The sequence below is a fragment of the Heptranchias perlo genome, chromosome 12, assembly GCF_035084215.1.
Source record: "Heptranchias perlo isolate sHepPer1 chromosome 12, sHepPer1.hap1, whole genome shotgun sequence".
NCBI classification, from domain to species: domain Eukaryota; kingdom Metazoa; phylum Chordata; class Chondrichthyes; order Hexanchiformes; family Hexanchidae; genus Heptranchias; species Heptranchias perlo.
The window spans coordinates 20044258-20062064 of NC_090336.1; the positions used below are offsets into that span (position 1 = coordinate 20044258).

The 17807-nt window shown below is 43.3% G+C and overlaps 1 protein-coding gene across 1 annotated transcript in view; it reads right to left on the bottom strand.

Annotated features, from left to right (window-relative positions):
• Nucleotides 1-17807, bottom strand: part of LOC137327677 (immunoglobulin superfamily member 22-like) — a 62039-nt gene that overhangs the window by 15015 nt on the left and 29217 nt on the right. Inside the window, exons 12-17 of the mRNA XM_067993481.1 lie at nt 15779-15920; nt 15030-15326; nt 9813-10115; nt 3511-3684; nt 2261-2389; nt 771-1067 (exon numbers count right to left, since the gene is read on the bottom strand). Coding sequence (XP_067849582.1) covers nt 771-1067; nt 2261-2389; nt 3511-3684; nt 9813-10115; nt 15030-15326; nt 15779-15920 — 1342 coding nt within the window. The remainder of the gene's footprint in view (nt 1-770; nt 1068-2260; nt 2390-3510; nt 3685-9812; nt 10116-15029; nt 15327-15778; nt 15921-17807) is intronic.

Genomic DNA, 17807 nt, shown 5'->3' on the forward strand with positions numbered 1-17807 from the left:
TTTTCTACTCCCTATCCCAGAGGCACTGAGGACAATTGTAGCCCCCCCAGCTGCTGGCCCATTGAGATCAGCTAACTCAGCACAGAGCAGAGACCTTGCTGCTCTGCATCGATCTGTGCCACAACAGGTAACGGATTTACCAAGTGAATAAGAGGGCGTTCTTTTTCAAGGGACAAGGCATCTCAAATAGATATGCATCTCAGCTGGTAAGAATAAACCCGTTTCAGATTCTCCCCTCAGAAACTGTGTTCAATCTTGTACAATGGGACCAATAATTTGATGACAGACTGGTTCAGGTGCAGACAGTGGAGTAGAAATTTATCTTGGGGTAGACAGCAGATCAAGGCACTATTATGCCATACAATATTACTGGAGGTGGGGTGGGATGTTAAAGAATGGTGGTATAACAGGAACTACTTCCTTAGAATAGTATGGCAATGTGTTATAATGGGAATTAAAACAAAAAATGCTGGAAATACACAGCAGTCACAGCCATCTGTATCTAAAAGAGAAAAAGGCAGGTTAATGTTTTGGGTCAGAGTCCTCATTGGCAAAAGAGGCCCCTTCATTGGATTGAACAGTAAAAGGGAAATGGAAAAATTACAGTTAAAGGTCGCCAGGCAAATTTGGTAAATATTAGTCTAAAGAGAAGCTGCTAATGAGGTACAAAGTCTGAACTGGAATTTAAAAAACCTGCTAAGTGCTGGATGCCATACAAAGGACAATTTAGTTAGGGTGCTAAAAGATATTTGAATAACAAAAGGCATTACCTGGAGGTGGCATGGCATAGATGCCTTTGTTAAGCTCCGTTGGTTCTCCCACACCTCCCTCGTTTACAGCTCTGATCCTGAAGAAGTATTTGCCTCGTTCCTGCAGGCCTCCCACAGTGTAATTGGTGCTGGTAATTGGTATCTTACTGCACTTTGTCCATTCTTTAGCGTCTTCAGCCCTCATCTCTAAAATATATCCCTGAGGTTCATCGCCCACCTCTGGTTTGTCCCAGGCTAGAGAGATGCTAGAATGGGTGGAATCTGTCACCTTAATGTCCTTCACCATTCCTGGAGCGCCTGGGTGACAACGTCAAAATTATTATTAAATGTTACTTCAGAACAAGTCAACCTGAGAGTAAACAACATATTTTAATACAAGTACATTAGATTAAAAACAAATCATGAGGACACACTAATGAAAATGTGCAAAGAAAGATCAAGAGATTTTCAGTATTTTACATATGTTTTCCTGGTACATTTGCAAATTTGTCCATTCAGAAAACAACAGAACAAATATAAGCCTAGAAATTTCTGTTGGTGTGAAGCATTGCATCACCGGCAACAATGCAATACTGACCAATAATTTTAGGCTTATTAAGTGGGGAGCCCACAAAATTGTTGTATTCACACATTGCCTGCCATTTAACTGCTACTCAGCTGCTTTACTAGTGCTGGGAATCCATTGGCCAGTCCAAGCTCTCACCTGGATTATAGGCCCTGAGCAAGGCCCTCGCGTTTTTTTTGCGTTGATTCTCATTTTATGATTGACTTTGACTAGACCATTTCACTGGGTTGGATCTGAATTTGAGTTCAGTTAATTGAAATCCATTTACATGACACCAGGGGTGTTGTAGTGTAGCGGATATGTTATTGGATTAGTAATCTAGAGGCCTGGCCGAATAATCCATAAATTCAAATCCCACCATGGTAGTTTGAGAATTTGAATTCAGTTTAAAGAATCTGGAAATAAATAGCTGGCATCAGTAAAAGTGATGATGAAGCTGTCGGATTGTTGCCAAAACCCTACTGGTTCACTAATATGCTTCAGGGAAGGAAACATGCTGTCCTTACCTGGTCTGGCCTATATGTGACTCCAGTCCCGTACCGATGTGGTTGACTCTTAACTGCACTCTGACGTGGCCTAATAAGCCACTCATTTGAAGCAAACCATTACATAGCAGTTCAGAAATCAAACAATGACGACCTTCATAGGGCAACTAGGCAACAATTGCCAGCGATGCCCACAACCCGAGAATTAAAAAGAAGAAAATATAAACAGAGTCCAGGTTTTTAATGCCTGACTTCCAGTTAGATAAGTTAGATGGAACCAGTCACAAAAGCAAGGCAATGCTAGAAAGCATTCTGGTACTTTAAATGCCACAAAACATGCTTTTTCTAAAAAGCACTGACACAGTTAATATTTCTTTCGTCAAAAGTGATTGTCCAAGCCCTAAACTGAATAATCGGATTCTGTAGAGGTGGTTACTCACGGATGGGGTCTTTAGCCACCACTGAATTGGACGCGGTGCTGGGCTGGCCAACTCCTGCACGGTTAACTGCCGTAACGCGGAACTCATACTCCACATCCTCCATTAACCCATCAGCTGTAAACTTATTGTCTAGAAGAGAAATGGATATACAAGGAACTTCGAACCTTTGGATTAAATATATATCAAAAAGATATAGTGCCCTCAAACCCCAGCACAGTGATTCCCCAAATCATTACCCAACAGTAGATAGTGCAGCTACTTCACCATGGGTGAAACTGCTCCGTTTTTAACTTGTAGGTTTAAGTATATGATCTATTGATTGACAACATTTACCAGTTAGAATAATGCACCGCGTGTTCAATCCCAAAAACTGGGATCAGGCCATTTTTAAACAATAATGGGGGAAGATTTCCTCCATTTGCTATTTGTAACAAAAACATAAATGCAAGCATAAACAATGAGCTTATGGTTTTGATACAAATAGCAAGTTATAAAATTTTTCCCCAGTGTACAAAACAGTCTGTCTTTGTCACCATTGTTCATGGAGTCCTTCCTAAATTATGTACATCGGGGAAAAGAAAATATTTGTTCTCTCTCACTGGAATGATGAAAAAGGCAGCTGTTGAAAACTGCAATGTAAACCTCCCCCATAAAGAACTGCAGAGTTACTTACAGCAAGGACAGCAGAGCTCCCCCTGTCAAGAACTATCATAACCCCCATCATGAAGAACTGACAGAGACCAGGACCTTCAGTAGGTAAGTCACTGGGGACAGAATGGAGGGAGAGGAGGTCACTATAAGACTCTCTCCCTCCATGGCAGCTCCTCAGGGGCAGTTACCTTCCTCATAGTCTGGAAAGCAACTGTAACACCGGCAGAAAGAAGGAAACTCCACTGGCACCCAGGCCTCACCACCATTTGCATGTGGCAGGAGAGGTGGTCCAGTGAGGGCATAGGGGGAGGGAAATGCCAGTCAGGGTGGTTAGATGGTGGTAGGCCTCAACCATTTTATTTTCCCATTGTTTCTATTATAATCCCACCTGAAATTAGGTTGCATCGTGGAGAAAAATCCCCCCTGTAGCTTTAAACAATATTTTAAACATAACATTTTTGTTTGGAGAATGACTTATGTCCCGACCCATTCACTCCTCTACCAACGACAGGAAATGGGGCACTGACTGCCTGAGCGAAGTAAAAAGTGGAGACAAGCTCAACAATGCTATTAAATAAGCAAAACGGCCAGAATAAGACCTTGAATTGGCTCCTTAGTGGCTGGAACCCAATGATTACTGCCCTTCTTTCTTCTCTCCACAATATAGCCCATCACTGGGGCACCTCCGTCTTGTACTGGTGGGGTCCATGTGATGGTGATAGCCTCTTTGGTAACATCTGTGACCTGGGGCTGAGACGGCATTCCAGGTGCCTCTGAGAATATAAAGTAAGAAGTTAATAATTACACCTCTGTAGGTTTCACTTAGTAACAAGGAATGACAGGCAATCTGCTGTTGAAAAGGGACCTTGCTGATTGACAACCCAAGTTTCTTCAGTTGATGAGGGGGAGAAAAATTGAAAAAAAATCAGAGAGTTAGAGCAAGCATTGAACATTAGAATCCAAGTTATAAATAATCTGCACTCTTCCCCTGTTTTACCTCATCTTCCCTCATGAGACTACTCTTTGACTTCTCCTCTCAGATAGTGTATTTTCTGATGAAACCTCTGCTCTCCCCTTCTTAAGCTGCAAAATGTGCTGGTTTCAGGCTTAATAGAGTATGCATTTGGTGAAGGTAGAGGAGGATGATTTTAACCTCACCGACTTGAATCAACCAAAAAAGAAAAGGAGGCCCAAATATTCCTCAGAAGACATCATCATCTTGCTTTCCAAAAAAGGATGCTGCATAGCCCACTGCTAAAAGATGTAAACAATCTGGGAAGGTTTCAGATTGAAGGACTTTTGATGACTGGGCATGAGAACGACGATGGCGATGATGGCGACAATAATAACAGCAGCAACTTGCATTTATATACCATAGAAAAACGTCCCAAAGCACTTCACAGAGGCGTAATCAAAAAAATGGATGCTGAGATAGGAAGGAGGAGATATTTGGAGGAGTGCCCAAAAGCTTGGTCAGAGATAGGTTTTAAGGAGGATCTTAAAGGTGGAGAGGGAGAGGGGTTTCCGGAGAATTTGAGAGCATGGCGCCGAGGCTGCTGAAGGCATGGCCACCAATGGTGGGGCAAAGGAAGGGGTGGGTGAACAAGAGGTTAGAGTCAGAAGATTGGAAATTTTGGTTGGGACTATAGGTCTGGAAGAGGTTACAGAGATAGGGAAGGGTGAGGCCATAAAAGGATTTAAGCACCAGGATGAGATTTTAAAATTTGAGGCATTGGGTGACCAGGAGCCAGTATAGGTAAGCAAGAAAAAGAGTGATGGGAAAGTGGGACTTGGTGCAATATAAGATACGAGCAACACAGCTTTGAATGGGATGAAGTTTAAAGAAAGTGGAGGATGCCTCCCTGGTGCAAGGGTCAGGGATGTCTCGGAGCAGCTGCAGGACATTCTGGAGGGGGAGGGTGAACAGCCAGTTGTCGTGGTGCATATAGGTACCAACGATATAGGTAAAAAACGGGATGAGGTCCTACAAGCTGAATTTAGGGAGTTAGGAGTTAAACTAAAAAGAAGGACCTCAAAGGTAGTAATCTCAGGATTGCGACCAGTGCCACGGGCTAGTCAGAGTAGGAATGACAGGATAGCTAGGATGAATACGTGGCTTGAGAGATGGTACAAGAAGGAGGGATTCAAATTCCTGGGCCATTGGGAACCGGTTCTGGGGGAGGTGGGACCAGTACAAATTGGACTGCATCTGGGCAGGACTGGAACTAATGTCCTCGGGGGAGTGTTTGCTAGTGCTGTTGGGGAGGGTTTAAACTAATGTGGCAGGGGGATGGGAACCGATGCAGGAAGTCAGTGGGAAGTAAAGTGGTGACAGAAACAAAAGGCAGTAAGGGAGAGTGTACAAAACATGACCGGACAGATGGTCTGAGAAAGCAGGGCAAAGACCAAGGGAAGTCCAGATTAAACTGCATTTATTTCAATGCAAGAAGTCTGATGGGCAAGGCAGATGAACTCAGGGCATGGATGGGTACATGGGACTGGGATGTTATAGCTATTACTGAAACATGGCTAAGGGAGGGGCAGGACTGGCAGCTCAATGTTCCAGGGTACAGATGCTATAGGAAAGATAGAGCAGGAGGTAAGAGAGGAGGGGGAGTTGCGTTCTTGATGAGGGAGAACATCACGGCAGTAGTGAGAGGGGATATATCCGAGGGTTTGCCCACTGAGTCTATATGGGTAGAACTGAAAAATAAGAAGGGAGAGATCACTTTGATAGGATTGTACTACAGACCCCCAAATAGTCAACGGGAAATTGAGGAGCAAATATGTAAGGAGATTACAGACAGCTGCAAGAAAAATAGGGTGGTAATAGTAGGGGACTTTAACTTTCCCAACATTGACTGGGACAGCCATAGCATTAGGGGCTTGGATGGAGAGAAATTTGTTGAGTGTATTCAGGAGGAATTTCTCATTCAGTATGTGGATGGCCCGACTAGAGAGGGGGCAAAACTTGACCTCCTCTTGGGAAATAAGGAAGGGCAGGTGACAGAAGTGTTAGTGAGGGATCACTTTGGGACCAGTGATCATAATTCCATTAGTTTTAAGATAGCTATGGAGAAGGATAGGTCTGGCCCAAAAGTTAAAATTCTAAATTGGGGAAAGGCCAATTTTGATGGTATTGGACAGGAACTTTCAGAAGTTGATTGGGAGAGTCTGTTGGCAGGCAAAGGGACGTCTGGTAAGTGGGAGGCTTTCAAAAGTGTGTTAACCAGGGTTCAGGGTAAGCACATTCCTTATAAAGTGAAGGGCAAGGCTGGTAGAAGTAGGGAACCTTGGATGACTCGGGAGATTGTGGCCCTAGTCAAAAAGAAGAAGGAGGCATATGACATGCATAGGCAGCTGGGATCAAGTGGATCCCTTGAACAGTATAGAGATTGCCGGAGTAGAGTTAAGAGAGAAATCAGGAGGGCAAAAAGGGGACATGAGATTGCTTTGGCAGATAAGGCAAAGGAGAATCCAAAGAGCTTCTACAAATACATAAAGGGCAAAAGAGCAACTAGGGAGAGAGTAGGGCCTCTTAAGGATCAACAAGGTCATCTATGTGCAGAACCACAAGAGATGGGTGAGATCCTAAATGAATATTTCACATCGGTATTTACGGTTGAGAAAGGCATGGAGGTTAGGGAACTTGGGGAAATAAATAGTGATGTCTTTGAGGAGTGTACATATTACAGAGAGGGAGGTGCTGGAAGTCTTAACGCGCATCAAGGTAGATTAATCTCCGGGACTTGATGAAATGTATCCCAGGACATTATGGGAGGTTAGGGAGGAAATTGCGGGTCCCCTAGCAGAGATATTTGAATCATCCACCGCTACAGGTGAGGTGCCTGAAGATTGGAGGGTAGCAAATGTTGTGCCTTTGTTTAAGAAGGGCGGCAGGGAAAAGCCTGGGAACTACAGACCGGTGAGCCTGACATCTGTAGTGGGTAAGTTGTTAGAGGGTATTCTGAGAGACAGGATCTACAGGCATTTGGAGAGGCAGGGACTGATTAGGAACAGTCAGCACGGTTTTGTGAGAGGAAAATCATGTCTCACGAATTTGATTGAGTTTTTTGAAGGGGTAACCAAGAAGATAGATGAGGGCTGTGCAGTAGACGTGGTCTACATGGACTTCAGCAAAGCCTTTGACAAGGTACCGCATGGTAGGTTGTTACATAAGGTTAAATCTCACGGGATCCAAGGTGAGGTAGCCAATTGGATACAAAATTGGCTTGACGACAGAAGACAGAGGGTGGTTGAAGAGGGTTGTTTTTCAAACTGGAGGCCTGTGACCAGCGGTGTGCCTCAGGGATCGGTGCTGGGTCCGCTGTTATTTGTTATTTATATTAATGATTTGGATGAGAATTTAGGAGGCATGGTTAGTAAGTTTGCAGATGACATCAGGGTTGGTGGCATTGTGGACAGTGAAGAAGGTTATCTAGGATTGCAACGGGATCTTGATAAATTGGGCCAGTGGGCCGATGAATGGCAGATGGAGTTTAATTTAGATAAATGTGAGGTGATGCATTTTGGTAGATTGAATCGGGCCAGGACCTACTCCGTTAATGGTAGGGCGTTGGGGAGAGTTATAGAACAAAGAGATCTAGGAGTACAGGTTCATAGCTCCTTGAAAGTGGAGTCACAGGTGGATAGGGTGGTGAAGAAGGCATTCAGCATGCTTGGTTTCATTGGTCAGAACATTGAATACAGGAGTTGGGATGTCTTATTGAAGTTGTACAAGACATTAGTAAGGCCACACTTGGAATACTGTGTACAGTTCTGGTCACCCTATTATAGAAAGGATATTATTAAACTAGAAAGAGTGCAGAAAAGATTTACTAGGATGCTACCGGGACTTGATGGTTTGACTTATAGGGAGAGGTTGGATAGACTGAGACTGTTTTCCCTGGAGAGTAGGAGGTTTCGGGGTGATCTTATAGAAGTCTATAAAATAATGAGGGGCATAGATAAGGTAGATAGTCAAAATCTTTTCCCAAAGGTAGGGGAGTCTATAACGAGGGGGCATAGATTTAAGGTGAGAGGGGAGAGATACAAAAGGGTGCAGAGGGGCAATTTTTTCACTCAAAGGGTGGTGAGTGTCTGGAACGAGCTGCCAGAGGCAGTAGTAGAGGCGGGTACAAGTTTGTCTTTTAAAAAGCATTTGGACAGTTACATGGATAAGATGGGTATAGAGGGATATGGGCCAAGTGCAGGCAATTGGGACTAGCTTAGTGGTATAAACTGGGCGACATGGACATGTTGGGCCGAAGGGCCTGTTTCCATGTTGTAAACTTCTATGATTCTATGATTCTATGATGGGAGGCTGGCCAGGAGAGTATTGGAATAGTCAAGTTTGAAGATGACAAAGACATGGATGAGAGTTTCAGCTGCAGATGGGCTGAGGTCAGGATGGAGGCAAACAATGTTACGGAGATGGAAGTCGGTAGTCTTTGTGATGGGGATCATATAGGGTTAGAAGCTTCACTCCGGGTCAAATAGAAGGCCGATATTGTGAACTGTATGGTTCAGCCTGAGATAGTTGGATGGAGAGGAGGATGGAGTCAGTGACAAGTGTATGAAGTTTGTGGCAGAGGCCAAAGATGATGGCTTCAGTCATTTCAATGTTTATTCACCCTGAAGAGGTGGTATGGTTCTCTGATTGAAGACTAATCTTTGCTTTTCTAATTTTGTTGAGAAGGACAGGACAGCACATTTAATGGGCAGGCTCTACTTTTCAGTAAATGCCTTCTACTGCCCAAAAGTGGTCATCTGGCCACTTCATATGAGTAAGACTGTCTATTCTTTAGGTGGGCACTGTCCATGTAAAATTCAGCTGGCACTTACTGCTAGCAGTTCAAGGAAAAATTATAATGTACTTAGTTAACCATTTATTCTTGCAATCTAAAATCTTCCTTCCTAGCATCTGCAGTATTGGCAGGAAGAAAAATCCTGCATTTAGTGCATATTTACATTTTTGTTTTGATAATGCAAAGGAAAAGCAGTGGGGGTGGACTTCCTCTCCACACTATTAGTTATAAAGTTATGACTGCTCACATAGGTAGTGCCATGAATAATTTGACACCACCAATTCACTTTCAAATCAAAGAATATTTAGGTAAAAATATCCTGCGGACTGGTACTTCATACAAGATGGATAATTTTGAATAGCACCAATTCAGTTATGTTTGTTAGTCATGAATAGGTGAAATTGGCCCACTGGCTGCATCACTGACAAAACACCCACTGGTTTGAACTTAAGTATGTCACTTAATTTAACTGACATACATCAGGAATGGATTCTGGTAGTTGTTGGTTTTGCCACTACATTGGAATATCTCCAGTTTGGAATTCCATTTGCATCATGATACTGCAATTATGACCACTCCTATACCATGAGGAAGATTTCCTCTGTGCACGAGGTGTAGCAAAATAATAAGTGTGTTTACGAAGAATTGCTACACCTTTCACACGGAGGAAATCTTCCGCCCTCATAGGCTGATGAAGGCATGATATTCATAGCTAGGATAATCCCGTCTTCCTGCTAATGCAAATAAACTGGGTGATGAGAATCTCATCAGTGAACAATCTGAAGAAATATAGGGAAATAAATAGTTTGATTTTAAGTATACACAATGGCTGTCCTTTTAATTATGATTTAAAATAAATGCTTGCATTTGTACAGTACCTTATCACCTCTCTCAGAAACATCTCAAAGTGCTTCAAGTACAAACTGATTATTGTGATTGGAGGAGATGGAACTGATGGTTCCATTATCACCTGATTTCTCTAATATAGTGTAACATTTCACTACATTGTAAGGAGGGATCCAATTCTGATTTCAGCTTCTATAATCTATACCTTGTTATTAAGAGTAGATGGCAAATTGAATATGCACACTTACCAATGGGGTCACCAGCAAAGACGTCTTCAGAATCTAGGGGATCGCTCACTCCTTCGGTGTTCACTGCTCGGATTCGGTACTGGTATGCCTTTCCTTCTTCAACCTTGTTGGTGGAGAAAGTTGTCGTGTTGCCGTCAACCTCACCAACCTTGATCCATGATTTTTTTCCAACAAGTTTCCTCTCAATGATGAAGCTCGTCACCTGTTTGCCTCCATTATCACGTGGTGCCTTCCATTTCATTGCAATACACTTCCCAGTGTGCTCCAGGAATTCCAACTTTCCTTGAGGCGGTTTGGGTTTATCTGCATAAAGTAAATGGGAAAGCAGACTGACTTCATTAGCAGTACGCAACACCAATAGGCCTTATTAAAGTTAATCTGTGCATTTAGAATTTAAATCAATATTTTGTGCATCCTTTTTTGTACTGTCAAATTTTTGAAGCTTTGCAACTTTCTCTGGGTGGCGTTGAGCTTCTTGAGTGTTGTTGCGGCTGCACTATCTCAGATGAGCGGTGAGCATTGGATCACACTCCTGGTTTGAGCCTAGCAGATGGTAAAAAGGATTCAAGGTGTCAGGAGTTGAGCTACTTGTCACAGAGTGCCCAGCCTCCATTCTGCTTTTGTACATATGGTGCTGATATGACCAGCCCAGTTAAGCTTCTGATGAATGGTGACCTCCAGGAACATAGGAACAGGAGTAGGCCATTCAGCCCCTCATGCCTGCTCCGCCATTTGATAAGATCATGGCTGATCTGTGATCTAACTCCATATACCTGCCTTTGGCCCATATCCCTTAATATCTTTGGTTGCCAAAAAGCTTTCTATCTCAGATTTAAATTTAGCAATTGAGCAAGTATCAATTGCCGTTTGCGGAAGAGAGTTCCAAACTTCTACCACCCTTTGTGTGTAGAAATGTTTTCTAATCTCGCTCCTGAAAGGTCTGGCTCTAATTTTTAGACTGTGCCCCCTACTCCCAAAATCCCCAACCAGCGGAAATAGTGTCTCTCTATCCACCTTATCTGTTCCCCTTAATATCTTATAAACTTCGATCAGATCACCCCTTAACCTTCGAAACTCCAGACAATACAACCCCAATTTGTGTAATCTCTCCTCGTAACTTAACCCTTGAAGTCCGGGTATCATTCTAGTAAACCTACGCTGCACTCCCTCCAAAGCCAATATGTCCTTCCGAAGGTGCGGTGCCCAGAACTGCTCACAGTACTCCAGGTGCGGTCTAACCAGGGTTTTGTATAGCTGCAGCATAACTTCTGCCCCCTTGTACTCTAGTCCTCTAGATATAAAGGCCAGTATTCCATTAGCCTTCTTGATTATTTTCTGCACCTGTTCATGACACTTCAATGATCTATGTACATGAACCCCTAAGTCCCTTTGGACATCCACTGTTTTTAACTTTTTACCATTTAGAAAGTACCCTGTTCTATCCTTTTTTGATCCAAAGTGGATGACCTCACATTTGTCTGCACTGAATTCCATTTGCCACAGTTTTGCCCATTCACCTAATCTATCAGTATCGCTTTGTAATTTTATGTTTTCATCTGCAAGGATGTTGATGTTGGGAGGACTTTACAATAGTGATGGCATTGCAGGTTAGAGAGCGAGATGACCGGGCTTTCTTTTGTTCAAAATGGTCATTACCTGGCACATATGTAGCACAAATGTTACCTGTCACTTGTCAGTCCGAGCCTGGATGGGTTAACCAGGCTCTGCTGTAGGCTGGCATGGGTTACTTCATTATGGAGATGAACACTGTAGAATCATCAGCCAACAACCCCACTTCTGACCTTATGATGGAATGAAAGTCATTGAAGCACCTGAAGATGGTTGTGCCAAGGACACTTCCCTGAGGAACTCCTGCACTGATGTAATGATTGGCCTCTGACAACCACAACCATCTTCCTTTGTGCCATGTATGACTCCAATCACTGGAGGGTTTTCCTTTTGATTCCCAATGATCTGAGTTTTGCTAGGGCTCCTTGTGGTCTTGACGTCAAGGGTAGCCATTTTCATCTCTCCTCTGGCATTCAACTTTTGTATCTATGCCTGCATCAAAACTGTGATGAGATCTATAGCTGAGAGGTTCTCGATGCACATTAACTGAGTGTCGATGAGCAGGTCACTAGTGTGTAAGTGTTGCTCAATGGGATTATTGATGACTCCTTTGCTTTACTGATAATTCGCTTTGCTGAAATTTGCTGGATTAGATTTATCCTGTTTTTTGTGCATAGGTCATACCTAAGCAATCGTCCTGAAATCTTGTTGGATAGATGCCACTATCATAGCTACGCTGCAACAGCTTGGCTAGGGGAATTGTTAGGTCTTGTGCATAGGTCTTCAGCACTATAACTGGGATGTGGTCAGGGTCTATAGCCTTTGCTGTGTCTAGTACACTCAGCCATTTCTTAATGTTATTTTCAGGCACTTTCTCTCCCATGAAGCATGCCACAAATGTTTGGAGTCTTTCTTCTACTAGCAATTTGGCCAGTGAAGGAAAAAACTATCCTTCACAGCTGGGATACTTTGTATAGTGACCAGAAGAGCAAAGCCTTTGCCTGCTTCTTTCCTGACTTCCTTGCCCACAGCAGTAAGTGTTAGGCTTCAAAAGAAACCTTCTTTAGCCTTGTGGAGTTGGCTGCTCTTATTAACCATATCTAGAATGTCAGGGCTTTACTGGTAAAAAGAGCTGCACAGTCGCCTTAAGCAAAGTTCCCTGACTCATTTGGAAAAGAATGCTAGCCAGAAAATAAAGTCTCTACCTCCACTAGTCTTATAAGAACATAAGAAATAGGAGCAGGAGTAGGCCAATCGGCCCCTCGAGCCTGCTCTGCCATTCAATAAGATCATGGCTCATCTGATCCTAACCTCAAATCTAAATTCATGTCCAATTTCCTGCCCGCTCCCCGTAACCACTAATTCCCTTTACTTCTAGGAAACTGTCTATTTCTGTTTTAAATTTATTTAATGATGTAGCTTCCACAGCTTCCTCGGGCAGCAAATTCCACAGACCTACTACCCTCTGAGTGAAGAAGTTTCTCCTCATCTCAGTTTTGAAAGCCATGATGTGGAGATGCCGGTGATGGACTGGGGTTAACAATTGTAAACAATTTTACAACACCAAATTATAGTCCAACGATTTTATTTTTAATCCCACAAGCTTTCGGGGGCTTTCCCCTTCCTCAGGCGGTGTGGAAATGATAATTTCGAATCCTTCGCATTTTAAGATCACATAACAAAGCCTGGTGATTACTGCCCGTTGCCAAGGCAATCACAGTGAGCAGACAGAAAGGTGTCATCTAAAAGGCCACTGAATATACAAACCCCCCCCAAAAAAAAAGAGAGAGAGACAGAACGAAGACAGTCAATGACCCGTTATATTAAAAACAGATAACATTTGTTCGCTGGTGGGGTTACGTGTCGTGTGACATGAACCCAAGATCCTGGTTGAGGCCGTCCTCATGGGTGCACGACAACGACAACGCAAAATCGTCGAGCAGAAATTAATAGCCAAGTTCCGCACCCATGAGGACGGCCTCAACCGGGATCTTGGGTTCATGTCACACTACACGTAACCCCACCAGCAAACAAATGTTATCTGTTTTTAATATAACGGGTCATTGACTGTCTTCGTTCTGTCTCTCTCTCTTTTTTTTTTGGGGGGTTGTATATTCAGTGGCCTTTTAGATGACACCTTTCTGTCTGCTCACTGTGATTGCCTTGGCAACGGGCAGTAATCACCAGGCTTTGTTATGTGATCTTAAAATGCGAAGGATTCGAAATTGTCATTTCCACACCGCCTGAGGAAGGGGAAAGCCCCCGAAAGCTTGTGGGATTAAAAATAAAATCGTTGGACTATAACTTGGTGTTGTAAAATTGTTTACAGTTTTGAAAGAGCAGCCCCTTATTCTAAGATTATGCCTCCTAGTTCTAGTTTCACCCATCCTTGGGAACATCCTCACCGCATCCACCCTATCAAGCCCCTTCACAATCTTATATGTTTCAATAAGATTGCCTCTCATTCTTCTGAACTCCAATGAGTAGAGTCCCAATCTACTCAACCTCTCCTCACATGTCCGCCCCCTCATCCCCGGAATTAACCGAGTGAACCTTCCTTGTACTGCCTCGAGAGCAAGTATGTCTTTTCTTAACTATGGACACCAAAACTGTATGCAGTATTCCAGGTGCGGTCTCACCAATACCTTATATAACTGCAGCAATACCTCCCTGTTTTTATATTCTATCCCCCTAGCAATAAAAGCCAACATTCCGTTGGCCTTTTTGATCACCTGCTGCACCTGCATACTAACTTTTTGATTTTCTTGCACTAGGACCCCCAGATCCCTTAGTACCGCAGTACTTTCCAGTTTCTCGCCATTAAGATAATAAGTCTTCCTTTTACTGCATCCTCCCCAAGCCCTGCTTTGATATCAAGGAAGATTTCACCTTTAAGGTACCTCTGTGTGAGCCTGCAGGTCAACTTCCAATCAAAAACTTCTAATGGATTTACAGCAGGTTTACATGATGCTGATAGCTCTATTATAGCCAAAGCTGAAGCTAACAGGCTCACTAGTTGGGCCACTGTAGCGCCATGAGAAGCAAAGTCTTTGATCAACTTGAGATGTTAGAACAAATCTTTCCAGAATGAGGGTCTGTATTGGCAAAATATCCATGCTTAAAAGGCAGTAAGCTGAAGGCTTATGGTGGGTTATGGTATTGGAACCTCAATGGCAGCTGATAGCTCAGCCTGGTTATCCATTAAATGAGTGTCTTCAACTTGAATGTTGAGTGGTGGCTGAACCAGAGATGTCACACAGATCACAATTAACAACCAATGATCTATGGTCCAGGTCAGTAACATAAACAATGGATGTTAGTTAGAGAATCTTGGTTGTAGTTCTCAGAGCAGGTGTGTCAGCAGATAACCTTCTGTCCCAGACACTGTTTGAAGCAAATAAGGAGGAGCACATAATGGTGCCATCCTGGCATTTTCAAAGGAACTTTGCAGGCATGTGACAAACTAACTTATATCGGAAGAAAATCTTTGTCAATACATATTGTAATGCTGTTGGAAGGCAGCATTAGTTATAAGCATATAATATATTCCCATCTTGGTTATGAGGCTTAAAGTGTTTTTTTATTGTTACTGTATATAGGTCAGAAAGAAAGATGAACAAAAAGTGCATTAATTCTTCTTTAGCTTACCAATGACATTTAGTTGCAGATTAGCTGAGGTTGAGCCACTGTCACTTTTGAGTTTCAATGTGATGTTCCCACTGTCCTCCCTTACACAGTGCTTTAGTACCAACACTGTCTGTGTCGGACTCTTCTCTATCTCTGTTCTATCATCTTCAAATACCTCAATGCCATCCTTGAACCATGTAACTTTAGGGATGGGTTTCCCCTTAAATGGGATCTTAATAGTTGCTGTATGTCCTGCCTTTACAGTGATCGGATCCTTGGCTAACACTGCAAGTACATCAGGATCAATAGTAGGTGGATCTGCAAAAAAGAAAAAGAAGACAAAATAGTCCAAGTTCTTGAGCTATAGTCTCGTTATACCAAGAGTTCAGTGTGTAATCCTAATCTACAGCTACCCAAATGCAGTACTTCCTCTTTTGGTTATAATGGTAAGATATCATAGCCTCGATCTCATTGAGTCCGTCAGCCTGGGTACAGGGAGCAAAACAAAGGCTATGGGGCAGCATCTCTTTAAATTCAATTTAGGACTGGTAGTTTTATGTATTGCTCAATGTTTCAAGGAAAAATCTGAAGTGGAATGAGAATCAGACAGATTCTACAATGGGTGGGTGATCCATTCCACCAGATTACCGCCCAGGCTGTGAAGATGAAAATTTGCCTCCAGGTGTCCTATATAATTGTCTGCAAGTTGCACATTATTGAAATAAGTAAACTCTGAATATAATGTCCTGGTAACAGACCAATGCCAGTACCTGCGATAGAGAGTATGGCCTCGCTCTCTGCTCCTTTTGCTCTGAATGTGTACTTTCCTTCATTCTCATCGCTTACTTTATTGATGATCAGTTTGTGCACTGCTCCTTGCTTCACAATTTGTATGGCTTTCGAGTCCGTAATCTGAGCAAAATAAAAAGAATTTTGGGATACTTGCCTTTATTAGCCGAGGTATAGAATATAAGAGCAAGGAGGTTATGATGGAGCTGTATAAAACACTGGTTAGGCCACAGCTGGAGTACTGTGTGCAGTTCTGGTCGCCACACTACAGGAAGGATGTGATTGCTTTGGAGAGGGTGCAGAGGAGATTCACCAGGATGTTACCAGGGCTGGAGCGCTTCAGCTATGAAGAGAGACTGGGAAGATTGGGTATGTTTTCCTTGGAGCAGAGGAGGCTGAGGGGGGACATGATTGAGGTGTACAAAATTATGAGGGGCACAGATAGGATGGCTACTAAGGAGCTTTTTCCCTTCGTTGAGGGTTCTATAACAAGGGGGCATAGATTCAAGGTAAAAGGCGGGAAGTTTAGAGGGGATTTGAGAAAGAACTTTTTCACCCAGAGGGTGGTTGGAGTCTGGAACTCACTGCCTGAAAGGGTTGTGGAGGCAGGAACCCTCACAACATTCAAGAAGCATTTGGATGAGCACTTGAAATGCCATAGCATACAAGGCTACGGACCAAATGCTGGAATATGGGATTTGAGTAGACAGGGCTTGATGGCCGGCGCGGACACGATGGGCCGAAGGGCCTCTATCCATGCTGTATAACTCTATGACTCTCTATGACTCTAATAACTAGGAAGGAAGGATCAGGGGGCGAGGAAATCTTAAGGATAAAGATTAAGACCTGACATGAGCTGGGTTTTTTAAACAAATGAAGGCAAGTAACAAGGTAAATGTATAGAGGTATACAGTGAAAACCAGAATGAAAGGACCAGACAACAGTGTAACAGAAGAAGCTAGGAGTAAAACATAAAGGAAGGAAGGAATGCATGAAACAATAACCTCCCACATAAAATTGTAAGTCTTGGCACTAAGAAGAAAAGATAAATATTTCCCTTCCTAGACCCACAGGGCCATTTACACTGGTGCTGTGCCCTGGAGGCAGGACTTCCGTCCGCTAATTGCCTGCAGTGTTGACCCTATTGTAAGGAATCTTACAACACCAGGTTATATAATTTGTACACCCCAGTCCATCACCGGCATCTCCACATCATGACCCTATTGTAAAACATTGGATCAGCTCATTTAAATACCTACTGTCATTTCTGTACGGCACTGGGGGGTGGGCAGAAACTACTGGTGCAGACTTTAAATAACAAGAAATGACTGGATATTTCAGCAGCAGACTGGGGGAGAAGCAGATAAATAGGGATCCCTGTGCATTGATTGTCAGCGAGCTGTAATAGATGGTTCATGTGAGATGTTGTGGCACTTTTGAAGAATGTAGTCTACTGGAGGAGGAGGCAAGGGCACTCAAAGAAGGAATCAGAGCATTGGAAGAGACAGAAAAATTTAGTGAGGCTGATCTTCGGACAGTCCTGGATAAAATGCAGAAAAGGAGAGGAAGATTGCTGGGTTTCCACGGGAGGAAACCTCAAGGGTGAGGGCATCCTGCAACATGCAGGCCAGCACATCTCTTGCTGCTACCTGCAAGAAGGTGCGTTCCTCCAATTTGACTGAGTTCTCCACATCAAATACATGGATGAAGTATCTGAGCAATATTGCAAACTCCCCAAGTAATGTTCTGCTTCCACCTGGAACTGGGGAAATATGAAGCAATCTGGGGTCTGTTGTTGGAGGTTGAGTCAGCACTACACCTGCCCAACGCATGAAACGCCTTCCAGGAGGAGAGGATAATAATCCAGGAACCACAACTCACCCCATAAACAGGCCAGGACAGTGACCCCAATCAACAAAATTGCTGTAGGCAGGACTCCAATGTTCTCCAACTCAACGGAACCCCCAGGGACCAAGAACAAACAAATTGCTTCATCCATTAAACTCACAT